Genomic DNA, 27833 nt, shown 5'->3' on the forward strand with positions numbered 1-27833 from the left:
GAAAGGGTGGGTGGGATGGCTTTTCTCAAAGAAAACTATGATTGTTAATGTAGTTCATTAAATTTATATATTAATAGATATTATTTTATGTATTTTGGACTTGTCAATAGTTTAGTGCAATTATTAGTAGGTATCAAATCTTATAGCCTATCTAACCAAGAAGATATTTTTTATTGGATGGTATGACTCCCCAAATATAAAGGGATAATAGCATTTTCGGACCTTCATTTATTGGCGAATTCTGATTTTGATCCTTATAATATATGATTTGATATATTTAATTTTTAATTAATTAAAATATGTGTTTTTGGTTCCTTTACATAAGAAATTTATTGTATTTGAATCATTTTTAGAAGTATATTATTCTCAAATACGAGCAACAACACAAAATTAATACAATGCATAGGTAATTAAATATTAAATTGTGGATTAATCATTAATAATACTTAATGATTGTGAGTATTCACAGGCGACAAGATCAAAAAGTCATATTTTAAGTTAAATATATTTAGTCAAATATCATAAAAATTAAAATTAAATTATCAATAATATATAGAGGGATTAAAAATGCTATATATTAGCACAAATATAAATGTAGTTGGAACAATACATATTCTCAAAAAATAATTAAAACTTCGTTATCAAATACTTGTAACCACTTATAAGGACTCCTTAAATCAAATATTAACAACTACTTAACTAATGATTTAGCATAAAAAGAGAACTTGGATTAGTTATAACCAACCTATTCTACCAGAAAAACTAAGACATATAAGAGTCGTATAATTGAATGAAGAATATAATCATGGTTTAGTTGAAGAGTTAACTTAATTCCTTGCCATTTGTCAATCTAAATAAGAAAATTAAAGTTAATAAGGATTTTCTATTTACAAAAGTTATCCCTTAATTATCATTTATCACCAACTCATCAATTTGTTGGACGGCTTGTACGTCAAATCCAAGAAGCCTTTATTATAATATTAAAAGTTTAAAACCCTTTCAATATTATTAGTCACTTAATTAGGTGTATAAAATTAGTCGAACTACCAAACATTGAAAATGAAAAAACAGAGACAAGAAACTAAACGTGCATACACATAACGTGTGGAGAGAAGAGCAAAACTTTTTTTTTTTTTTTAAAAAAAAGGCATATGCATTAACTAGGGATTAGACTTACTAATAAAGTTTTAGGGTCCCTAATGACATGTATAATTGGCTAAGTCATCGAAGTGAAAGAGTTACGTGACAACCTTGAGTTATAATTTATATCAAGCGATAGATAAAATATTTTTAATTGGGTAAGTCATCGAAGTGAAAGAGTCACGTGACAACCTAGAATTACAATTTATATCGAGCGATAGATAAAATATTTTGTAAATAACTTAAATACATGACAAAATATTATAAATAGCAAAGTAATCTTGTTATTGAGATTTTGTGTAATTAATTAACTTGTTGTCACGATTCAATGTAATTCAAAATTCATCGATGATGGAAGAATGACGGTACTTTTTAAGATGGCAAACACATACTTTTCAAAACAGTTGTTTATTTTGAAAAAGTATATTAGATGTATACAGCTGTTTTGATTTTTCTATAAAAAAAAAATTGTGTGGAAATAGCTCACTTTAAATTATGTCAGAAGTCAAAATTAAATAGAATATTCTTTGTGATTTTGACTTCACTCGTTTGTATATTGATGATGATGCCTAACTTGTGCATATATATGATATTAAAAAAAATATATGTAATGATCAGTACGAAATTTTGTACCTGATTCTTGGAAAATGTCATTGCAGAATTTTTATTTTATAATATATATATATATAACCTTCCATAAGATTCTTGTTTCACAAATCAATAAAGTCAATAACAAGAGTTGCCTTTGAGAGAACGTGTTTAGAATAACGATTGAGTTTGTTAATATGGTTCAAGGACACATAAATTATAACATCAAATAATAGGATTGTTAATGCAAAATTCGTCCTACATGGCATCTTATATGGTAATTTTGTGTTTGATGTGGCATTCTATGTGTATTCTGTCATATATATAAGACTCGTGTGTTACTTGTTTAATTTTATACAAGTTTAAGTGTCTACTCATGCACAATCAAAGTTACAGAGCATAGATATCAATTGAGGTCAAGTGGTCAACATACCCTTAAACTTGACCTCAACTAGCATTTATGCTCTCCAAGTTTGGGTGTGCACAAGTAGGTACTTAAACTTATATAAAATTGAACAAGTAGACATTTTTGTTTTACATGGCATAATACACGTAGGACGTCACATAAAATGTGAATTGACACATATGATGTAATGTAGGACCAATGTGTTTACTCGTTCAACTTCATATAATTTTAAATGTCTGCTTGTACATATCCAAAATTAAAGATCATAAATATCAACTGAGGCAGAGTTAAAGAATACATTTATATATACTGCAACGGGAAACAATTGAAGAAAAATGGTGTGCTCAAGTTAAACCTTATGAACCGTCTGTTCTGTCCCCAATAATTATGCATAACCCTCATCAATATAGGTATCGGATTATAACTCTTTAAACATATGTGAAGAAATCAGTACTCTCATTTTTAGCCTTTTAAAAGACGTACATCTTTCCTAATTTGGTAACTTTTGAATTTCAATATTGCATGTGACATGTTTAAGACCATAATATTAAAATGTATTTTGGTAAATTATATATACTTTTAGGTAGGTTAAATATATAAGATTTAAAAGTCTTATTTAATATTTTCTTAAGCTGTCTGTCCAGTCAAACTAATACAAATAAATTAAAACATAAAGAGTAGTATTTTTACGATGTTATGATTCTCAACCCACTTCATTGATATCGCCTTGTTATTTCATTCCATTTTCAGTTTTCATTACAAACCCTGATTGTATGGAACTAAGAAAAGTGATAGTAGCAAAAGGAGTTAGAATTATAATTTGAAAATTCTTATACGTTATGCACATATATTTATCTCCCAAAATTATTGTCTGCTTGTTGTTTTTAAATTTGTTCTTGTTTTAATTTTCTGGATGGGCAGAATTGTAGGCAAACTCGTTCTTCCATTTATAGATTGGAAGGTACGGTAAAGCACAATGTTTTGACTTTTACTATACAATATATCTTGTCAAAAGTCATAAACAATATACACTGATTATACAATATAGCTTATATATACATAAGTTATACACTGACCATACATTATGATACAATCAAAAAATTGAGCATAGTTTAACTATATATGAAATATACACTAATTATACATTAAGTATACATTGACTACTCAATCTCGATCAACTCAAAATCACCTCTAAATAGTTCCAAATTATAGATATGATGATATTTTGAACTTTTTTTTTATATAGAATTCACTCGAAACAATTCACATTTGCGATACGTCAAATTTTAAAGAAAAAGGGGAAGCAACGTAGAAGAATAAAAAGATGCCGAAGAACAAAATTAACTCAATTTATTGAAATTGAAATCAAATCCACCAAGTGGCTAGCGCCAAATTTTTGGAGCTCGAAGATGAATATCGATCGATGAGATCAATCAAAGTGCTTTATACTTCTTTACTATTTATATAGATTGAGTTAATTTGTATCGACGAAATCACAATTTTAGTTGACATCATCATTTTTGCGGAGTAATGACATTAATAGTTAATATTAGTTATGGAGCACAAATGACCATTTTTTTAGATTATTAAATTCCGATTTAGAGCTCCATTGTGTTTATTTGGAACTTTTCGCAGTCAAAGTAAAGGTTTTATTTAATCACAAAAAATACTCGTCAGGGCTAATTTAATCACAAAAAATTAAAAAATGTTAGGATTGTCTAAAATCATATAAAAAGATTAATTTATTCTCATCCCTTCAATGAGGGACTCAACCATCAACACACTCCACACACCCATGACTTGATATCAGAAGCGTGGATAATTAAAATGGAAGTCCAATATTGATAAATCATGAATTGAGATGAACATGAATCGATACCATGTTAAAAGATTGATCCTTAAGCCTAATTAAGCTCCAAAAACTAGTTCAAAACGTAAAAATTACCCATAATTATATTTTTTTAAATAAACTATTTTTTTCACAACCACCAAATAAATCTCAACAACGTATCAACTTTAAGCACACTTAAACTACTCATAATCATCTTTTGGGGTCAAGTATTTTGTGTAGTCAAACAGGGGAAATAGGAAAATATGTTAAATAGGACATTATTTAATTCTCAAGTCTTCAGTCTCTGGTCTTCTATATATATATATATTTATTTATTTATTTATTTTTCCTTATAACAAAGTCAATAAAGAAGTAAAAAAATCCACTTGACCAACAATAGTGAAGAGGTAATTGGAATTAGGGTGAAGACACTTACACTTTGAGCCGTTTGATTTGAAATTAAGGAATTATAAATATATAATATTGAATTAGTAATAATGAGGTTATTCAGTGGATATGTTTTGCTTTTTTTAAAAACAAAATAAAATTACATAACCAAAATGAATCACATCGTAAAAGAAGTAACAGAAGAATTTGCACTATTGAGAATGAAACTTTTTGTTTTTGGTTTCGTGTCTGATATCTGTATTAGAGCTCAATTATTTCGAATTCGCAAACCTGAGACCTCTAATTAAAGGAGAAGGAGCCACATCCACTATACTATATCCTTTCGTGGTTTTGCGAAAGAGACTTTGGATCTTATAATTAAGAATCATCAAAGTTCATCAGATTTTTTCTGAATAAATCTAAATTTGTTAACAAAAATAATAAATATGCATCATTTTTTAAGAAGAAAAGAGTGTATATACAATTTTTTTAATAAAAATTATATATTCGCTCTGAATCGCAAAATCGAACTATATTTCAAGATTCCACTCCAAAATACTATCAAACAAGGGTCCATGGGGTTGGCACGTGCATTGTTGTCATATGAAATATGGTTAGTTGATCACACCATTTTGTACTCTTAAGTCTGTCCTCATCGAATGTGACTAAAATAACTCATTATTAATTTAAATAATTAAACTTTGCTTAGTTGGTGTTGGATCCCATCAGTCTTTCAATTATTAAATGAGTTATTGTTTGTAAATTGCTGCTACAACTAATATAAATAAATGATTTTGAGTTATATACATTAAAAAAAAATACAGTATATCTTTATGCTATTTGCAGTGTAGTCTATTATGGTCACTAATTAATGTATATTACAAAAATTATTAGTAATTATTTACCTTATCGATGTATATGTTTAAGTGACAACTATATAGTCAAATGTCAACATGTATAATTATTTGTTTTTCGCCTAAAAATTACAGAACTCTTGTGTTAGTTTAGTTTAATATTAAAATTGTTTATAGTGGGATGGGTAAATAAATTTAAATATTGATTTTTATTTTATATCTAAAAATTAGTACTCCTTCGATCCTAATTTCGTTTTCTTTTTCAGTCAACCTCAAGACACAATCAACATTTCATGTTAGATTGCATTTATTTGGCAAAAAATAATAATTCATAAAGGTATATATATTTTTCAATTTATTTATTTTAAAAATAATTTTAAAATATCTTCTCATATTTCTTAAATTTGATGGTCAGTCAAATCATATTAGTAATAAATTAAAAATAGAGGGACTATGATTTTAGTACTACCGTGATAAATTTTTACCTTGTTTTTAGTTTGTTTTCCAATTGTATGTCTGGTATTCATATTGAAGTTCAATTAAATTTAGATTCGCGTTGGAAAGTCCCACATTGAGGATAAAATTTAAATCCAAGACCCTAATTAATGATGAAGGAGCACTTATAACTACTCCACCACAAGGGGTGTGTTAGGTCCGAAATAATTAGGTGTCACACGGAAGCTAGCGAAGCAAACCTCGAAAAATCATGAGTAAGAAGATAAACGAGAAATATACCAAATGACACAAAGATTTAACGTGGTTCGGTCAACCGACCTATATCCACAAAAGGAGATTAGCAATTCACTAATCATAAGAGTACACAATATAGAGGCTAATAACCTCACACAATTCACTCAGAATACAAAGAGGTTCGCACAAGTGATAACATATCACTAAGACGTTTCTCCCCTACACAAAACTCTCAAAGCTCCTAGGACTACATTGTGAATGCTACTATGTTAGAAAGAACGAGTCTCTAGTAACCTAAACTTTTTCCTATCAGAAAAGAACTAGTCAACTATGGAGACTTTGTGTTTTCTTTTTTCTTGAAGAGAAAATTCAATTATGAGAAGAAAGTTAGGCAAATACCCAACATTGTGCTCATGGTGCAATTTGGATCAGTTATTGGTTAAAATCATAACTAAACCAATTTAGTTGGTATTTAAATTTCTAAAACCAAACCAAATCAAATAAAAAAAATAACCTCCAGCTTGGTTATTGTTAGTTTGGTTGGGTTTTTTTTCCTATTTGAAAGTAATAAGTTTGTTAAAGGCATACTAATCTTGATAGACACAAACACCAATTACATGAATAATCCACAAGAAAGTTATTATGGATTCAATTCAGCACTTAAAAGAATTATTATTATTCGAACCAAGTGATTTAATTAAGCAATACTAAAATCATCATATACCAAAGATCAAAAGATCAAAATTTTATAGCAAAAAAAATAATAATAACCCCAAGCTCAACATTGAGGAACTATCGGGGAAAGGGATACAAAGAAAATTATATATCAAAACACTAATAAGAATTTTTATTATTTTATTTATGAATAATATAAATAATTATAAATTATATATATATAATTTCTTGATTCAGTTTGATTATTTTTTGCGATTTTTAAAAATAAAATAAAATAAAATAATTTTTCAAAATTTAATACCAAACAAACTAAATATTATTTCTTAAATCCATATGATTCAAATTACGATTCGATTTGATTTTTTAACTAACCCTTCTAACACTTTTTACCTTGTTCATATACTGTTACTATTTTGGAGTCCTTTTTAAATATATTCCACTACCTATTTTCAATCCACAGACTCAAATTGCCTCAAGAGTTTGGAATTTTCTTTCAACTGTACTACTCTCTCTCTCTCTCTCTCGATAATGACTCAAGTTGATTTGGAATCACTGGTTCCAACTAATTCAGGCGGAAGTAATGACCGGAAAATTGTATGTGAAACACTGGCGAAAGCCGCCGGCGTCAAACCGGAGAAAAATGATATTCCAGACGACGAAAAGGAACTTCCGCCGGATTTCCCGCCGGAATCATTCTGCCTTTCGAAAGATGCTGAACTCGATTGGTTTGATAGAAACGCTGTTCTGGAGCGTAAGGAATCAGCAAAAGGTAACAGTTCACACGGAGCGAATGTGACTTCAAATTTGCATCCAAATTTGAATTCAAACTCACAACGAATTCCATTGACTTTGAAAACTAAAACTACTTTCTTCGGTTTACCGAAGAGTAGTTCCGTTGATCCGAAGAGGAAAACATGTAAACCGGCGAATATACGTTTTTTTCCGACGAAACGATCTGAATCGGCATTGAAAGCGGTTTCCGCTCCTGAACCGGTATCTCCGAAGGTATCATGTATGGGAAGAGTGAGATCGAAGAAAGGTCGCCGGCGATCATGTGAAGCATCACAAAAATGTGAAATATCATTCCAGAGATCAAAAAGCAGCAGAACACCTAAACGGAAAGTCGGATTCTATACACGAGTGCTTTCAATATTCGGATTCAGTCGGAGTAATATCAAACCGGTGAAGGATAGTATAGAGAGAACGCATGATTCCATACCGGAAGAGCCAGTTCCGCCGAGAAAGAGCAACGCTGTGGTAATCGAAAAGGTTCGTAAAGTTCCGGTGAGTTTTGAACCGGTTTCGGTTTCCGATTCAAGCGGTTTAGGAGGGATGATGAGGTTCACGTCGGGCCGGAGATCGGAATCCTGGGCCGCCGATGAGATCGATGCAGTGCTTTCAGAGTTGGGTACAGATAGAAAAGTGGGTCCCAATATAAGAAATTGAATTCCAGTGAAGGAGCGCGCGGAAGTCATTTCTACTATGGTTAAAAAAAATTCCGTTAATCCAACGTGGCAGTAAAATTTACTTTTTTTTTCTTATTCTCAACCAATATTTCTCTAGTTGAGCAATTTCTTTTTTATTTTTTTAATTTTTGTTGGTTCAACTAGTTATGCGAGAATTATAATGTAAATTTAGATGTATTACTCTCGAAAAGAAATCTATCGTTTCTCTTTCATGATTAGATAGTAGGTGTAACGATATATTTACTTCATAGGTAAGGTTTGTGGTTCAAGTCCAGGATGACTAAGCTTAGCCAGAAAAATAAATAATAGAAGAAATATTTGTCTACTTCATACATACTCCACTTAGTTCGGGATATAACTCAGTTGGTAGAACTCCGTTCTTGCAATTGGATCGTTGCAAGTATAAATTTGAGGTTTAGTTGTCCAGACGATAATAATAGTGTTTTCTACTTAAACTTTTTTGAATAATACATATACGTGAGTGTTATACATAAATTAATTACTATGTATCCAAACACTTTTATTTTTTTATTTGCTAATATTCTTAATCTAATTTCATATTTATTGTACTTTAAGATTAAAAAAAAACATAAATCAAACAACTCAACATTTCGAAAGATTGGTACAATAATAATGTTGAATGATAGGTGAAGTAATATTTAACATGTTCAATTTATGACATACTACACATTTTACATATTTAATAATATTACCCGTACATAAAAGGAATCTATAGTTTTTTTACATAATAAATTAATACGGAGATATATAGAATAGCATCCAAAGAAACAAAGTGATAAGAAAGTTATACTCCGTTGAAATTCACGCTTTTGATATTACTTCATTTACTCTATGGAGTTTAATTATAGTAATATTTTAAAATATATTTTTTCGTCATATTGATAAATATAACATATAATATTTCGTATTATTATTAAATATTTAAATTTTAAATTAATTTTAATTCAATTAATTATTTTAAAAAATTAGTCAAATAAATTTTCATAAATTGAAACATGAAAAATAAAAATAAAAAAACGGAGAGAGTACATGCCAAAATCTCAAAATGTAAGTTTCTTTGAATTAGGACAACTTTGAATAATGTGACATGTTAAAATATTGTTGTTGCATGTAGATCCGGTGAAAAGGATTTAACTTCAACTATATAATTTTGACATAGTCAAAAGTTCAACACTAATAAGTCATCATATTAATAAGTTAATTAGTGGTGGAGTCAAAAAAATTTATAAGGGATGTTAAAATAGTGTTTGCAATCCCTTAATCACTACACTAAATCTTTAATTTGTATTAAAAGGTGTCAACACTTATATATATATAAAATTAAATTTTGACTTATATACAATATAATTTTCTAACGAAGGAGTGTTGTTTAACGCCCCTTTGCCCTAGGGTAGCTCCGCCCCTGAAGTTAATGACCGCACTTTCTAATATTTTACAACAAATTATGCTACATTTATACAATACAATTATATCACACCAAATAAAAATAACAATACATTAAGCTAATCTTACAAAATAATGTCTGAAAAAAGGTAAAATATATACACATGTATTATTCCTATCTTGGATCAGAGATAAATTTAAAATCGATAAAACATGAATACACCACTAAAAAGAAGTAGGAGAAAACGTAATAAGTGACGATTGATCTCTATGCATGTAGGTAAATTAAACAACTCAACGTTTAATCAACTGCAATATTTCACCTTCTTATAGCATGCATGAATGTCAACAGATAATATTATACTAATTTTAAATTATATACACAAATAAAATACCTAATTTTACAAAAAAAATCATAATTTCACACACCTCATATAACATATAAATTGACTACTACTCTTATAAAATAGAAATATTGTTTCCGATAAATCCGAGAAACATGCACATAGGGAGAAGAGGAAATAATGGGAGCTCAAAAAAACGTACTCTGTCGAAGACACAACTGAGCGTCATCACATGAATCTGCTTCACAGGCGCTGCTTCCACGTTGGTCTGATATATTTGCAAATAGACAATTAAACTCAATTATAGATACACAAAAAAATGGATATACAATTTTATTAATTATTTATAACAAACAGTTTCAAATTAGTATATAGTAATAATAATAATAAATATTTCTACTCATCTATTAGATCTCTTAAAACATATATAAGATTTGAATAAAAAAAATATTGAGTTCACGTCAGAATAATATAGAGTTCTCTATTTTATCAAACAATTAATTTCAACTCAATTCTCTATTTACCTTTCTAAAAAAGATTTTTTTTTTCTCTTCTTAATATTATATTAGTATTATTTTTATTTCATTCTTATTTTCTTATTTCATAATATAAATCATTCTTTTCTTTTCCAAATAATCATTTTATATAATTTTTATGTGATATAATATTTTATTTTTTCAAATTCTTTATTTAATATAAAATTATATTTTTTTAAAATTTTAAATAGCATAAATTACAAGAAAATATTATATAATATACAAATTAATGGATAATTCAAATAAAAGTGAAATCATTACTGAAATACAACTATATAACATTACATAAATACTCAACTTTCAAGATTATTATACGTTGCTCCCGTAAATGCTCTATTAATGCATTACGGAGTTAATAATGAGCATTTTTGTCCTTAATTTTTTTTATGTCTAGCTAAAAATTATTCAAACCGGAGGTTTTCAAATTATATTAGCGACGAAAAGTAAAACAAATTAACATATTATTAATTCGGGACGAAACTAGTATACATTACATAAATACTCAACTTTCAAGATTATTACGTTACTCTTATAAATGCTCTATTAATGCATTATGGAGTTGAAAATGAGCATGTTTACCCTTAATTTTTTTTATGTCTAGCTAAAAATTATTCAAATTGGAGGTTTTCAAATTATATTAGTGACGAAAAGTAAAAAAACAAATTAACAAATTATTAATTCGGGACGAAAATAGTATATATTAAATAATATATTACGAATACTAAATATTTAATTAATGAGATTATAGGTAAAATAATATATTCATTACAAAATAATAAAATAATAAAAAAGCAAATAGAGAGTGTGAATAGTAGTTCTCCAAATTTGGAGAACTACTATTCACATCTTTATAATTAGAGAATAGAATGTAATATGAAGATGGGTTGGAGAGGGTATTCTCTATTTTACCATCCAAATATAGAGAACGGAGGGTAAAATAGAAATGAGTCGAAGATGGTCAAATAAATCCTTAAACTATATTATTATAGTATATATAAGTTTATTCCAAAAATTTATAGGTCTTGAACATCTTGCGTGGCAAGAATCAAGATGTGACAATACAAAAGAAAAAAAATTGCATGAATGAGGTAGCAAAATAAAATAAATTATGAAAATAAATATTTAAACGAAAAAAATAAGGACAAAAATTAAATGTTGCCATCTATTGGAACTTAATTATGGTTAAGAGGGTGGGGAACAAGACTACAAGAGGATTATGAAAAATTTAAAGTCGAAACAAATTGCTTCCATGTTGTTAATTCTGTTAAAAATATATGATATATAATATTACGTTTTTAGCTAATTAATAAAAAAAAAATATTTACGTAAAACTATCAAGACGAATATCATAATTATATGAAGAAAGCTAAATAAATACGCAACTTCCAACAATTAAAGATCTACTAATATGGAAATAGGCGATTAAGACTATAATTTCTTTTTGCTTTTAATAGATTTAAGCAATGTAACTTATAATTTTTTTTAATTTTTGATGTATAAAAAAATAAAGGACCAAGGCACATGAGGGAGATAAAAACTTCTATTATACTATCAAAACTTATATTTAGTGATGTAATTAGAGTTTTCGTAGGAATACAAATCAAATTCGTCCCCAAATTATTTTTTGTATAATTTTATTTTTTATACAAAACATTATTATATAAATTATTGACTAAACTTTCAAGTCATGGGCAAGCTTTCATTGTCATTTATGAGGAAATAATTTAAACACTATTTCATGAAGGGTCCAACACGTTTTCTCCCTTTCCTTTTTCAAAATTTATGTTTTATTTTTTTTTGGATTTTGTCTGATTTTTCTTTCAAAAAATCATGTCAGGAGCATCACTTGTTCATCAAAATAAGTTTATGATTGAAGTAACAAATAAGTATCAAATACTGAAATTTATTTTATAAATACATATACAATTATATATTTATCTAGATAAAAGTATTGAAATTGACAATAAACCACGAGTATATTTGGTAAAAGATGTTGATAAGCATTTTTTTATGTTAAAATGATTGATATATCCTTATATGTATATAACATATATATATTCTTGCATAAAAAGATTGAATAGTGGAAATAGATAAAGAAATAATTAAAAGTTATGTTTTTATTCTAGCATAAAAAGAATGAATAGTGGAAATAGATAAAGAAATAATTAAAAGTTATGTTTTTATTAAAGAACATTTCAAAGATTAAAGAAGATGTTAGACATAAAAGATCTTCTCAATGAATAGTGCATCGTAAGTTAGGGCAAACAATTTATGACTTTTGATCGATTTTAATTAGCTCATAAACACATGGTCTATAAAAACTTGGGAAAAAGACAAATATACCCCCAAACTATCATAAATGGTATGCAGATTCCCTCCGTCATACTTTTGGGACATTGGTGCCCTTGCAGTCTAAAAACTAGAGCATATATGCCCTTCACTCTAACGGAAGACTAAATAGGGACACGTGGCGCAATCTTATCCGTAGATAAATATCGGATCGGTGGATAAGATTATGACATGTGTATATCCATTAGTGTAAAGGGTATATATGCTCTAGTTTTTAGACGACAGGGGCACCAATGTCTCAAAAGTATGACGGAGGGTATTTGCATACCATTTACGATAGTTCGGAGGTATATTTATCCTTTTTCCCTAAAAACTTTTAAGATTGCTAAACACGTAAACAAACTTTTAGAAAAATACTTATAAGTTAATTCGACCAACTTATAAGTCTATTTGAATGTTTCACACCTACATTCTGCGGTGGTTATTATGAACTCCCTCGAATCATTGTAACTATATTTTTTTGCGAAAGATGAGTAAAATGCTCAAGTGATATTAAGGAAAAAAAAATAATATAAGGATGGTCATAAGAAAGAAAAATTTCTCTTAATTTAGTCAATTATAAATATTTTTAATTTTGTATTTAATTTCTTGAGCTATAGTATCCTTGCTGTTAATCTATGACTTGGTCAGTGGTCGCTATGATTGACTTTAATTTTGAATAATTGAAATAATTAAGGACATTAATGAGACTTAACTAGAAGTTGTCCATTTTTTTCAAACCCTATATTTTCTAGTATATATTATATTGACAATATAACAACTATATTCTTGTTCATTGATTGGGACGAGGCATTGCATACAGTATATCTTTTGTTTTTTTCCACACGTAAAGTTCATTGGGGGCAGGTACCATGTTTTGTAACAACTTGTTTTGGGATGGTTGTTAAATTTTACGTTCTATTATATTGTATCGTATTATTATTTTAAATATAATGTTATTTATTTTGATTGTGGTTTAAATTTTGTGTATATGTTACTACTTATAAGTATTGAATTTGTTGGTTATAGAAGATTGAAAAGTATCATTTGTGTGTAATCATTAGTTGTTTTTCTTTTTTCTCAACTCTTACTTTTTATTTAATAATTTTATTTGTTTATAATAACTTACCTTTTGCCCCTTTATTTTGTTGTAATATTAGAAGCTTATTGTTTAGATTATTGGTATGTGATACTATGAAGCGATAAAAAACGATATAATCTATTTAAATATTATATTCATTACGATAGCACAATTCAATAAGATATGGTACATTATAAAATGCGTCCAAAATGAGTCAAAAGCTAAGAAATTTCTATCTGATGAATAAAATACATGTCAAAGTTGGTACTTTTTAAACCTATTTATGCCGTGCAATCTCATTAGTTAATAATTTCATATTAGATACATCTAGATACTTGTATTTTGCTATCCGATACACTCTGAAATACGAGAAAAGAGGCGAGCGAGATAGGAAGGAGGCGCAAGAGAGTTACTGTATCTCAAATACATACGAATCACACTAGATACATGTATCCGAGATATCAGATACATTTTGAAATACAAACACGTATGAAAAGAAGCGAGCGAGAGAGTCAATGTATCCCATATACATGCATATGCGTCCACTTAGATATAGTGTATCTAAAACAAATAACACCTAATTTCGAACCTATGTATCCGAAAGACATGTATTCAAACGAGTGAGATACATATATCTGAGGATCAAAATCTGACACGAATGGTAATTTTGAAAACTCGCAGAAAGGCACGTAATTAGACCATAAACTAGCAGAATTTATGTTGTTGGCCCTTGAATAAACTCCCCTACAGAAATATTTTACTAAATTAATCGAGGTACGCGCAAACTGATCCAACACTCATAATTATAAAAAACCAACAACATGAATCAGCAATAAATCAGTTCCTCTTGTAAATGCATGGGAGAGTGTCACCTGTATTAGAATCTCAAAATTGCAGAGAAACCTATCAATATTTTGTAGAGCATTTGATTCTAAAGCATTGATTTGATCAAATTTAGAGACACAAGTTGAAACTTGACATGTGCTTAGCTTTGTTCCTTTTTGAATGATAATCAAGTTAAAATAATAAGGACCAACACTCTTAAGTTCCAATTGCATAAAAGATTAGAGGGTCCTAATTGTGTAGGAATGAGTATCAAATGATATCATATCATATTCTAATAGTTGAATCAGTCACATAAATGATGCAAAATGTTTTAGGGAATATTTGTTACTGTGGGCACGAACCTCGAGTAGTTTCATAGGATACTTGTTATCTCTGCCTGTAGTGTCCGCGCTAGATTGCATGCACCTCAATTAATTCCACAAAAACATGTTATATATCTCTCACAAGGACAGATACATGTTAAGAAATCACCTAGTACTTTTGCCTCCTATTTATCGGGCCCAGACACCGGATGTAGCTAGATTGAGCACTTACACCATCCATTTTCGAGGCTAACTGAATTCACTTATGAGTTAACACACTCCTCAAGGATCCTCGTTAAGGAATTCAGATTAAACTCATTCCCATTACCAGACTCATAGAGTTTGTTATCGCCATTACCTCTTTGTGTCAGGATTGAGTAATTTGCGCACCTGCTGAGATTTAAACCTGAGAACCTATAATTTTCAATCCACTTCGTTGACCCACTAGACCATATCCCTGAAATTGCCACTACCTAAGGGTGCATTTTCAACTAACTTAGGTGCATATAGTTCAAATCTCACAAAGACCTTAATTTCCTCTCCCCTTCCTTTAGAATTTCTCATGAAGTTCTAAGGTAGGTCCTTGGCTTGAATTGAAGTAGCTCTAAAGTGGTGAGTCCATATCATTGGGCTGTGGTGAGATGGATAAATTTTCTAATTCGGGAATTCAAAGTGAGTACTGAACACCGAATAGAAACCAAAGACAAGTGGTGCATTTGTGGAAGCAAACATAATGAAGTGCTTCTAGCTCTAATAGAATATATGGTCTCAAAGAATCTATTAAGTGAAAACAAGTAAAGCTTAACCATACAAATATAAGATAGATGGATTTCCTGTACAGTTGAGCTAGGTCAAGACTCCAATTGTTTTTATAGGATTGAAATCTTACACTAATACCCCTCTATAAGGTATATTCGTAACGAAGTATATTGAAAATAATCATAAAAAAATTAAAATTATAAATAAATAGTTCTGTCACAGTTTCCTTCTCAAAGCAACACCATAATACCTATGACCAGCAAACCTTGATTCTTCCTTATGTTCTTTCTATCATAAACTAAACATCTACAAATATATCTCAAAGCATTTAAAATGTTTGGCAAATTATATTGGAGGATAAAATCATAGATTATATGCATGTTGATTGTTTAGGAGCATCTAAAATGTTTCAACTAAGTAACAAACAATCAACTATTCTTATTTCTGCTTTAGTTGGTATCGAATAATATGAACATGAATAAGATTCATCCTACTATGTTTTAGATTAATTTTATTCAGGTCTATTTCATTCGAATGTGAAATATCGACCAAGAAATTCTTGACCTTGGGACTAGTACGACCTATGGCTTTAGTTTTGAGTTAAGATTCTGAAATTCCATTCCCCAGAATCCAACTTTAAATTATCCCCTCACAACAGAATCCCTTTTTCCTTACAGGGAATATCATTCTGTGGTCATTTCTATCTTCTTTTTTTTCAAATTTTAGCCAATCATTGACTAAATGATTGATTCTAAATGCTCTTTTTTTGTGAGCTTCATCTTGTTTTTTCAAAGTAAAAATTAAGTTAACCTCAAAAGGAAATGAAAGTACAAGAAAGAACAAGAGCACGTGTTCTCTTATTTAAAGTGGAGAATATATCATTTGCAACTAACACAAAGGAAACAGTAGAGGATAATTAGAGGAACAAAATAGATTGGATGGTACAAAGCAAAGTGTGTTTCTAACTCTAAACTGCATGTCCAAAGAGAGAAGCAGCAGTCATGGCTTTATGGCAACACTAAAGATAAGTTAAGTACTTTTGTTTGACATTCTAGAAAAGCTCTTTGCGTCCTTTAAAGCAGTGGTAGAGCCACATTGGCCCAATTGAAAAGTTACGCGGTGTGTAGGTGAATATTTTAATAATGTAAATATATTGATCCTTAATCTCATTAACATAAGGAAAGCTTGTAGAGTAGTGGCAACTTACAAAGGGGGTTCAGATGTAGCATTTTAGCATTTTTGGAATCCTGCCTCCGCCCCTGCATCAAAGAGACATGAACTCAAAGTTACGACATGGTTGTAGCAGTTATGGTTTGATATGGAAACATAAAACAACTTATAAATCTCGCATATCATCAAACAAAATTAAGTTCATTGTTTATGATAAGGGAAGGAAGACTTAGAATACAAAAAACAGAAAATAATTCAACACTTATCAAATGAAAGTTTGGCTGGTTGAATAACATTACAAGTAATTTTCTTGAAGGGTTAAAATATTGTGTTGAAGAATGAAAAAGCCTCACATCGGTGGTTAATGATATGAGTGTGTCTCCTTATATGAACTTGGACAATATGCAGTCCTCTCTTTTCATCCTTTCCCTTGGAGAAGGCTGAGGTGGTCCCTTGAAAAATTAAGAAAAGAGTACTTAAAGAAAGAATTCTTCTACACAAGTTCCCACATGTATATGTATAGAAACACATAAAAGAAAAAGGAACTCTAGATAATTTATTTTGATATTTTAAGCCTTTCTAGTTCGATATGTTCAAGCCCTTATAGACAGTCACTTGGTACATGTGTTGATGAGAGGTAGCATGTACAAGTTCCAGTAGAACTATGTTATTAAGCACCATTTTCACCGTGCAAAAAAACGTCTGCTGAACATCAAGAACTTAAAAACTCTTTAACATTGATCAATGATAAGAAGCAAACCATGAGAATCACAAAAGTTACTTATCATAGCCAGTAGCCACCATGCCAGCAAAACAGTTGCGATTCTTTTCGCCACTATAAGTGAAGGTTGTGATAGATTCCTTTAAACTGCACACAAAATGCATTCCTCCAAACTCCATAAAATATCCTATAATATCAGAATCAACTGATTCTTTTTTTCTTCTGCAAAAGTTCAACTGAAAACAAATATGCATATCATTTTCAAATGAGGAGTTTTCACTTATTTTCTATCAAAATTGTACCTAATTAAACATACATGACATAAAACTACCAATAATTATGTCAAATTCTTTTCCCTTTTGACACCTGACATTTTTTTTAATTGTCCAAAGCAATAACCTCATTTAGGTTAACAGCTGCAGATTTTTACTTATATTGTCAATAGCCATGGGTAGGCCCCTAAGCTCCATGTGAATTTATTCTACATTGGCTGTTCATCAGTTGATAATATTCTGTCTTATTTTAATAGGCTGTATTGATATCCAGGATTTAATCCATTAGTAACATGACAAGAAGGGTGTGGCATGCTTTTCAACTAACATTTCATAACATCAAATGAAATTAGGACTGATCCAAGATAATGTTCAAAGTATAAGTGATCTCGAGGATCGATTCCTTGATGGAAAATGATTACAAAACAGAAACAAGATTCTCCTTTGAAAAAATTGTCCAAAAATATCATCTATATCTATACAGTAGATTGAAATGCTGCACAGCTCAATTTATACTAAGCAGCTGCATACGGTATCTCTACACACACCATACTCTTTTTTTACCCGTTGTAATAGTCCCTAATTTATTCCTATCTGCAAAGATGATAAAGCAGATATACACTTATAACACAAAGTAAACGAAACAGAGGTGCAAAATAGGCTAAGCCTTTCAAAAGAAGCTTAGTACGAGTTCCCTAATTTTCCCTAGAAAAACTTAGCAGATAAAAAGAAGGGAACAAAGAGTTTCACAAATTATAAGGATGTTGTATTTTAGAAGAAAACTAGATATTCAACATACGTCCAAGAAAATAGAACTATGATTATAAACAAAGTAACCTGTATCTTTATATTGTGTAAGGACACGTTTTAACCCATAAACGAGCACAAAAGAATGTAAACGTTATCTTGTAAGGCCAGGATATATAGATTCATCAAGGGTACCTCCAAATCCAATTAAGACTTAAGTGAAAGGTAAATTGGGATCTTCCAGTTGCGAGTTGTCATATTTTCCATCAAATAAGTATGGAAGTACATTCCTTTTATTTCTTCTTTTAGAAAGGGGTCATTTCATACCAAAAAGAATAAAAAACTTTTAGCTAGAGGACCTCTTCTCTCTATTTTAGGGCTATCCACGCAGAATAAGTACCAAATTTACCGAAGGAGAGAACAAGAAAGTATTCTTCATTTGATTCCTAGCCTTCAGACAAAGCGAAGAAGCATCTCTCCACTACATCTTTTTATTTTATTTCTTCTTCCCTTTTCAATATTCACATATTTTATAATAGCATAGAATGGAAAGGATGCTCAAGATATTCAGGAAGTTTCATATCACTAGGTACAGGCCAAGATGTTGCATCCAAAATCATTAACCATCCAAAGCTGGCTTGCTCCTATACCGTGCAGAGGTTGTCCACCCCCCCTTCCGATCAAGAAAATCATACAGGACCTCGAAGGGACATTACACTTCATAAAATTAGATGATGTTTTTCGCATACCAGAAATGAATATATGCAAGTATACATCTAGAGATATCATATATGGGGAAAGGAATTGAATAGCATGACATGGCTTGACATACAAATAAGAAGCAATATATTAGTAGCAGAGGATTTGATACAGCACGAGATTTAGAAAATCCAAGACGTTATATTATCTCCATTTGCCAAGACAAGCTATAGTCAATCTGACATGATAAAATATGTATCCTCAACTAATTGCATGTATCATGTCCACAACTAAACAAACTGAAACTGAAGGAAAAAAAGTATCGTTTCTTCTTGTTTAGGTGTTCAATAGGAGAAGCATCTCAACCATTTCCTACCTTTTCACCTTTTCTTTCTTGCATGTATCTAATACCCAGTACTAGATGCTCTGGTCAACAGAATCTTCCATTTGAAAAGGAAGATGGTTTTGTAGGTTTTCAGGACATCATAGATAGTGGATTCCTCCAATCTCCATCAGGGAAAAAATATTCCACTATTAGTTCTTGGAATATGGTTCCCAAACTTTGCCAGATAAAGAATATGTGTGCATAGGAAAAAGTCGTTGTGGATCAATTCTTTTACCTATTGTAAGGTGTGTAAGTGTTTCAGGAACTTATAATGCAGAGGAATATAATGCATAGTGCCTTTCCATTAGATTAGAAAGCGAACGTGCATTCAGGACCCACAAATGTGTAAAACTGGAAGGTCAAGATTTTTTATCTTAAGCTGGTATGAGAATTAAATTGGTCTAGAGTTAGAGGCAAATTCAAAATTTAGAGTCGGTGAATTTAGAATGATTATATGCATATATTTCAAATGATCTATGTATACATGGTTCGAGCTGAAAACAATTGGTTCAGTTGAACCCACAGAACCTGCCCTAGATCCACCTTATCCAGTACCGCTGGACCTGTCCAAGATGCTATGCCTCTTGGACCCCCCCTCTTCATTTGCTTATTAGGGTAGATATATTGAACTGTAGCAGAAAACTTTATTTAACCAAATGGAAAACAATGTTATATACTGTGAAGAATAGTAAAGAATCATTACTTGGTAATTCAAGAGTAAGACAAGACTGGAGCCACTGAACGCGACATCAGATTCCCTCTAGGTATGCGATATATAATTTCATTCACCCATCATGCCTATAAATCTTACCATAAGACTTATTCGCTGATAACAAAATATTCATATCCAAGGCCAGAAGATGTACCATCATCACCACCAAGCTTCCAGCATGCACCCTTCAACAAGAATGCCTTTCCCTGAAAGGCATCTGTTCCTACAAGGTGGGAATGCCAATGGAGACTCAGGGCTTGTTCTTTCAACGGATGCTAAGCCAAGATTGAAATGGACGCCAGACCTCCATGAGAGGTTTATAGAAGCAGTTACCCAACTTGGTGGGGCAGACAGTAAGTGCACATAAACATGTTAATTTGGATAAGCACCAGATGTATGTTGTTTCTGACTGAGCTAATTAAATATCCACCATTCTTCTATTGCAGAAGCCACACCAAAATCAGTTCTGAAACTTATGGGGATCCCGGGACTAACCTTGTACCACTTAAAGAGCCATCTTCAGGTTAGTTTTTAACTTTTTACTCACTCCGTGGTTCAAAAATTTACATGTGAAGAAACTAGACATTTCAAGAGGGACAGAATAAGCCTTGAAAAACCTTTTATCATAGTTTCCACACAACAATTCGGGACAAAAAACATTTGGTTGCAAAGATCTTTAAAATTGCTTATGTCAAAATAATTGAAGAACAAACCTGACATTCAAGTACTTTTGAGTTGTAAATGATAATCTAATCTTCTATTTTGGCTGCGCAGAAATACAGGCTAAGTAAGAACCACCATGGACAAGCAAATCTTAGCGGGGTCAATAAAGCTGGTAAGAAATCCAATAATTTTCAAGAATATATAAATCCAAAAAGCTTCTTCTACATTTTTACAGAGAGAAAACATTCCAAAATTTATCGTTTGTAAATAATTGTAGCAGCAAGTATGGAGAAAATATGTGAGAGCACTGGAAGTCCTACGAGCAATCCAAGCATTGGACCCCAACCAAACAAGTAAGAACAAACAAAATTGAGTTGTTAATATCATCCTACTTCATGTCTGAACCATACCTTACACTATATCAACCAATTTTTCTCTTGTCCAGCAATCTACCAATAAGTGAAGCAATACAAATGCAAATTGATGTCCAAAGAAGGCTTCATGAGCAGCTTGAGGTAAGAAACTGTTGCAAAATTTAACTTACACAAGAGATGTTAGAACCATAAATGCCAATACAAAATATGTAAGTAGCAAAAGATGAGACCTCCTGTGTCATAATTTGAAGAAAAGCTAGAAGCAATACATTATGGTAATTTTATAAGGCATTTTAATTTTCATGAAAGAAGACTTCACTGGTTAATTGATAACCAGAAACATATTTCTCATAGTTGTGGAAAACAAGATAACAAAATGATAGCTTGATCATGTAGTTGAATAGTCCTAAACTAATGTAGTGCTTTTGTTATAAGAATAAACAATTTAACAATGTGACCACTCCATATGGTTTTTTTCTAGCCAAATTTTACTAGTACCGGTAAATTTTCCATACTAGTTTCCAATGATATATTAAGCAACTTATAGTGCTTTGTTTTAAGACATCGATCAAAATTATGACTCTGCATAACTTTTCATCTACCCAAGACTTTACAAGTCAAATGAAAAGTTTTCCTTGCTGTCTTCTAAATTAGGCCTAATTGAACTGATTAGGTGCAACGACATTTACAGCTAAGGATAGAGGCTCAAGGGAAATATTTGCAGGCTGTGCTCGAGAAAGCACAAGAAACCCTTGGAACACAAAACTTGGGAACAATTGGATTAGAGGCAGCTAAGGTTCAACTGTCTGATTTGGTATCCAAAGTATCCAACCAATGCCTGAATTCTGCATTTTCAGAGATACAAGAACTTTCAGGATTTCACACTCCACAAACACAAGCAACCCAGCGGTTAGCAGATTGTTCAATGGATAGCTGCTTAACCTCCTCTGAAGGCCCCTTGAGGGACCTGCAGGAAATGCATAATAACCAACTTGGCCTGAGGACTTTAAACTTTGGACCATGTACAGAAGAAATTGAAAATCAGACCAGGTTACAGCAGACTGCACTAAGATGGCGTGATGACCTCAAGGAAAACAGATTGTTTCCCAAAATGGATGAGGATACAGAAAAAGAATTTGCCAAAGAGACTAACTGGAGCAACTTATCAATGAATGTTGGAATCCAAGGAGGAAAACGGAATGTTAACAGTAGCTACGTTGATGGAAGACTTAATGGAATAGATGCAGACATCAAACTTTTTCACCAAGCTGCAACTGACAGAAGTGATTCAACGAAACCAGAGAAGCAGGTGTCACCACAAGAGTATAAGCTACCATACTTTGCTCCGAAGTTGGACCTAAACACGGATGATCAAACTGATGCTGCTTCTAATTGCAAGCAACTTGACTTAAATGGTTTCAGTTGGAATTGAGAGATCTCATCTCCAAATAGAAGTAAAAATATGAGTAATTATGTCTCAAACAGACGCCCACACGTGGTATACTGAGCTGATGCTCCTTTTGGAAGGAATAAAATACCGTGTAACAATTAGAATTCAAGATTATATACAATACTGTAACACCATTGGATCTTCAGGATTCTCATTTTCTGGTCTAATACCTAACTTATTCTGTTGCATAATTTTTAGCAGTACAAATATGAGTAACCTTTGGCAGTTGAAAGTTCCGTGTATCTAAAACTAATGCACTTTCCTCAATTTTCTACTCCAGAAATATAGTGAATACTTCTTCAGATCAAAAGCAATTATCACAATTCACATCTGAAGTCACTTTTAGTGAAAATGAAGTGCTTTAACTCCACAAACCAACATAAGTTCTTTGAAATGTGTCTAAACATATGCATAAACAATCCCTAGGATAAACACAATCCTGAGTGATGAATAAAGCTGGGTAAATATAAGAAAATCTAGCCTTCTTTCTCAATTCAGAGCTCTTCAACGAAGATAAGAGAAAAAGGACGACAGCAAAAAACGATTTCTTTTAGTCAGTTGGAAATGACAGATTCCTTCACGTTTAATACAAAAGATACCCATTTTATTGCAGCTTTCTCAAGTATATATCCCATCCTATAACAATTAATGTTGAAATACTATACAAATGATATAGACAACCACTACTTGGCCTTTGAAAGTTCATAAAGGTTCACATGGACAATTAGTACTCTATTTTACTATAGGCATAATACATAAATAGAAACTCAAACTTGACTAACAAGTAATCACTTCAACTTTAAGTATTGCATATCTACACATCTCAACTCGTCTCCCGTTGAACACTCCAACTTACAAAATGATCATCTAAACACCTCTAAAATTTACGTGCCACATCAGTATTGAGTGTCCACGAGACACAATGAGGATCAGATGAGGTCTCTAGATGTGCAGTTTCAAAGTTTACTTGATTAACAAAAATCTAGCATTTCATCAAATACCTAATAAGCATAAGAATCATAATACAAGGACAAAATTATACTCCAATAACAACTGAAATCGACATGAACAGTATGAAAAGAGAAAAATCCTCTTTTCGTTTTCAATTGATACTCGAATGAACAGGAAATAAAAGGCGCAATTAACAAATTCATCGATATGCTTCAGTGAAATTGATAAGGTATCGAATTTCTTAAAGAGATCTTATCTCCATTTGCGTGCATGCATGTATACCTTATAAGCAAAAAAAATGGAGATAAATGCCCATTCTTCTCCATTGTCAAAAGCTTTACCCACATTGATCTTTCACTTTCATGGAAATTCGACTCAAGTGTCTTGTCAATTGAGGAAAAAATTTCTTGGACAATCCAAAAGGCGAAGTCAGAATTTTAACTCATTAAAACAAATACATTAGTATTTAAATAAAAATAATTGAATTACTGAATTCATTGAATTCGTACCGAACTGAACTTCTAGCTTCGTACCTGTCCAAAAGAATCTGGAATTGATTTTTCAATCATTATTATTTCAGAAATTTACATTTCTTTCAAAGTGATTATTTGAGATAATAGTCATTATTTCAGAAACTTATATCTCTGAAATTGCATTAGTAGATAAAATATTTGTCCTTGTAATAATAAAGTTAAAAGTGACTTTAATAAGTGTTATTGTGTGTAAAGTGGAATTTTTACGCAAATTGACGTTCCAATTCACTATTTATCTTTTTTTAGTGGGTATACAAATATGTTCCGATTATATACGATCATATAATATATACTATGTATTAATTGATTATTTTAGTTTAGCCGATGAGGTGAATAACAATTGAATATCCTTTTAAGTAATGTAAAATCAATATTGGATTTGAATCGGGTTATTTGTTCTTTTGTCCTTAGTTTGTGTTGGTCTTTAATTTTTAGTTTTGAGGAGAAATAATTTTTTCATGAAATGTAAGTTTATATTTTCGCATTATAATATCTCACAAGTTATGTCCTTGTTATACTTAATTTGATTTCTAAGAATAAAAATTAAAAATCAATTTATTTAAAAGGTAAATCGCGTCTTTAAATGATTTTAACTAGTTAACAATTACATCAAGATTGGAGACCAGAGGATGGCCCATTCCAAGACTCTATTTATGAATTTGGGCCGAATGGAGGCCCAAATAAATAGCATCTTATTTGCCTTAAAATACTATATTGTAAATTTTTTTGTACTTTATTTATATATTTTTGAGAATATATAATTCACATTTTTTATATATCTTACCAATAAAAAAACAATGCTAAGGTATACAAAACCTAACACTGGTTTCTTATAACAGGGGAGTAAAAATTTCCAAAAGTGAATAGCTTTGAGTATAGGCAAAAATTGGGATACGTGAACTCGTGGTCTCTCTATAAAATTAAATATATATAATATTATCTGCTGACAACTGCAAAAATAATCGATGGTGCACTTGAAGGTTAATTTATATATCTTGAGGACTAGAAAATCAATTTACACATTTTTCCTTGTGTTTTTTAGTTATACACCATATTTTAGAAATACTAAATTCGTCAATTGTACCAACTAACAAGTTTCTAACTTTTCTAAAGGAATGAGATAGTTATTAAATACTAGACGAGCCTTAATTAATAGGAAAATTACATGATTAAGCAAATATATAATAGTTAATTAGTTATCATAATTATAGTTTTAGTTAATTACCACTCGCGACCAACATTCAGTGATAACTACGTGGGTTGAGTTTCAAGTTTGTATAATATAATTCACACGTTTGTATGATACAAAATTTATATAATATAATTTGTATAATTGTTTAAAGTTCAAATGTTTGTATAAATTTGTCATTTCGAGTTTATACAAAATAGCTCAATTATACAAACGTACCCGCGAATTATACAAACGAGTCAGCTTAAACTGTAGTTACAATCCGTAAATATGCAAACTATAACTATGAAGCATAATTAAATTTATTATAATGGTTATTTGCGAAAATTCCCCAACCATCATTTTAACTGGAGATACAATTTTCAATACTTATTTAATGACGTGATATATAACTAGAAGTTAATATTTTAATTTATTTAGGACAAAGTGACTCTAAATCCGAGCTAATTCTTTATTCAACCCACTTAAAATGGATTGATTATGAAAATTTTAACTCAAAAATATAACACTCTTTTAATAACCTACTTTCCTTTTTTGTTTGTTTCAAAAAGAATAATCCCTTTTTTTTTTATAACATTTTAATTTTAGCTTTCACGAGGTATATTTAAAACCACAAGATTAAATAATATTTTGGTATAATTGAGACAATTTTAATTTAGAACCACAAAATTGAAACTTTTTCTTTATTTTTTTAAGGAGAAAATGGCAAATATATCTCCGGACTATCGTAAATGGTCTGCAGATATCCTTCGGCATACTTTTGGGACATTGATGCCCCTGCCGTCCAAAAACTAGAGCATATATACCCTTTATACTAACGAACATACATGTGTCATAATCTTATCTACCGATCTGACATTTATTAAATATCGGATGGATGGATAAGATTGTGCCATGTGTCCCTAATTTGTCTTCCGTTAGTGTGAAAGACATATATACTCTAATTTTTAAACGACAGGGGCATCAATATCCAAAAGTATGACGGAGAATATCTGCATATTATTTACGATGATTTAAGAATATATTTATCCTTTTTTTCTTTTTTTTTAAAATTCTAGTCAAGTCAAACTAAATGATTTTTTTTAAACGAATGAAATAGTAATTTTGATGAGCAAAAGGTGAGATGTTGATGATGAAATAGTAAAAAGAGGGAAGTCCAAATTACGGTGGCCGCCCACTAAAAAGAAGACAAGTGTCAGTGTCTACTAACCAACAAATCCACTCTAGTTGAAAAGTTCACAAAAATAATCCATTATTAGATTTTCCAAAGAGTTAAAAACAAATTAGGAAAAATAAAAAGTTAACTGAAAAATTGCCTTATTTTTTTTTAAATCATGGGGTGGCAAAAGCAGTGCAGATTGTGACCTTTTTTAGTTGGGAAATAATGATTTTTGAGGGAATATTTGTCTCATACGTTTGAAAAGTATCTTATGGATTTGGTTTTTTCCATTTTGAGTGTCTTGAAAAATGATAGGTAAATTCATTCATCAACTCCATGTATTTGGACAACCTTACAATAAACATAATATTGCTTATCTTAGGGTGTGTTTTCATGATTTATTTTATTTTGGAAGATAAATAGTTTTGATATTATCCTAAAAAGAATTTGTATATAATTAGACAGTTAATAAGATGATGAGGTAGGAGTGGAGCCAAAATATCGATTATGTGTTCGACTCAATCCAATAGCTTATGTTTAAACCCTGTATTTATCTAAATATAATAAAAAATACTTCATCTATCTCAATTTATGTGGCACGTCTCAATTTTCATTTTTCGAGAGTTAAACAGTTTAAGTTTGATCAGGAATTTTCCGCATGAAATCTTCAAAATTTTTTATATGAAATTTATATATTTGTAAACTACGTCAAAAATACTATAAGTCGTAATAATTGGCAATTCAAAATATTTAAAAGATATATGAAAAATTTACTGTAAAAAATAGACTTGTTTAAATCTCGAAATTCAAAAAATATCCCATAAATTAAAATGGAGAAAGTATTAATTTAGGATCTAAAAGTTTTTTTAAAAAATTGAATCCAACTTATAAATTTTAAATTCAGATATTTGCCTTGGAATGAAGTGGGGGTGTAGGGGATGTGATCGTGGTGGGGATGAGGACTAGGGTGAGGGTGGGGAAGAGTCGATATATGAGTGGATATTAATTATGAAGCTTGTTTTGTTTACTTGATTTTTTTTTTAATTTTTAAGGAACTTATTTTGCTATAAAAATACTTTTTTGAAAGTCTTCCTAATCAAATATAAAAAATATTTTTTCTGCACCAAAAACATTCTTAAAAGTCCATTTTTAATTTCTTAACATTACCTTT

The 27833-nt window shown here is 30.4% G+C and overlaps 2 protein-coding genes across 5 annotated transcripts; both read left to right on the forward strand.

Annotated features, from left to right (window-relative positions):
• The first annotated feature begins 7042 nt into the window (after positions 1-7042).
• LOC125866280 (uncharacterized) lies at positions 7043-8356 on the forward strand. The gene has a single exon (XM_049546617.1). It carries the CDS (start codon positions 7100-7102, stop codon positions 8015-8017), a length of 918 nt encoding a protein of 305 aa, XP_049402574.1. The 5' UTR covers positions 7043-7099; the 3' UTR covers positions 8018-8356.
• An 11946-nt stretch (positions 8357-20302) lies between these two features.
• LOC125865954 (myb-related protein 2-like) lies at positions 20303-23030 on the forward strand. 4 transcript variants are annotated; one of them, XM_049546225.1, is made up of 7 exons: positions 20303-20395; positions 20484-20696; positions 20790-20866; positions 21118-21178; positions 21284-21359; positions 21452-21521; positions 22054-23029. In XM_049546225.1, exons 2-7 carry the CDS (start codon positions 20492-20494, stop codon positions 22810-22812), a joined length of 1248 nt encoding a protein of 415 aa, XP_049402182.1. In that variant the 5' UTR covers positions 20303-20395; positions 20484-20491; the 3' UTR covers positions 22813-23029. The 4 variants fall into 4 exon arrangements, with proteins under 4 accessions (XP_049402182.1, XP_049402184.1, XP_049402183.1 ...); XM_049546227.1 differs by lacking the exon at positions 20303-20395 and having other exon boundaries at positions 20440-20696; positions 22072-23030; XM_049546226.1 differs by lacking the exon at positions 20303-20395 and having other exon boundaries at positions 20440-20696; positions 21287-21359; positions 22054-23030.
• The last annotated feature ends 4803 nt before the right edge of the window (positions 23031-27833 follow it).

This window comes from Solanum stenotomum, chromosome 5 (assembly GCF_019186545.1).
Source record: "Solanum stenotomum isolate F172 chromosome 5, ASM1918654v1, whole genome shotgun sequence".
Taxonomy (NCBI): domain Eukaryota; kingdom Viridiplantae; phylum Streptophyta; class Magnoliopsida; order Solanales; family Solanaceae; genus Solanum; species Solanum stenotomum.

What these genes read in the sequence shown, in the direction of transcription:
- LOC125866280 (XM_049546617.1), top strand. Translation starts at nt 7,100, where the DNA reads ATGACTCAAGTTGATTTGGAATCACTGGTTCCAACTAATTCAGGCGGA.
- LOC125865954 (XM_049546225.1), top strand. Translation starts at nt 20,492, where the DNA reads ATGTACCATCATCACCACCAAGCTTCCAGCATGCACCCTTCAACAAGA. An exon ending in TAGCGGGGTCAATAAAGCTG is followed by an intron (nt 21,179 to 21,283) that starts GTAAGAAATCCA and finishes AAATAATTGTAG; the next exon opens with CAGCAAGTATGGAGAAAATA. An exon ending in ATTGGACCCCAACCAAACAA is followed by an intron (nt 21,360 to 21,451) that starts GTAAGAACAAAC and finishes TCTCTTGTCCAG; the next exon opens with CAATCTACCAATAAGTGAAG.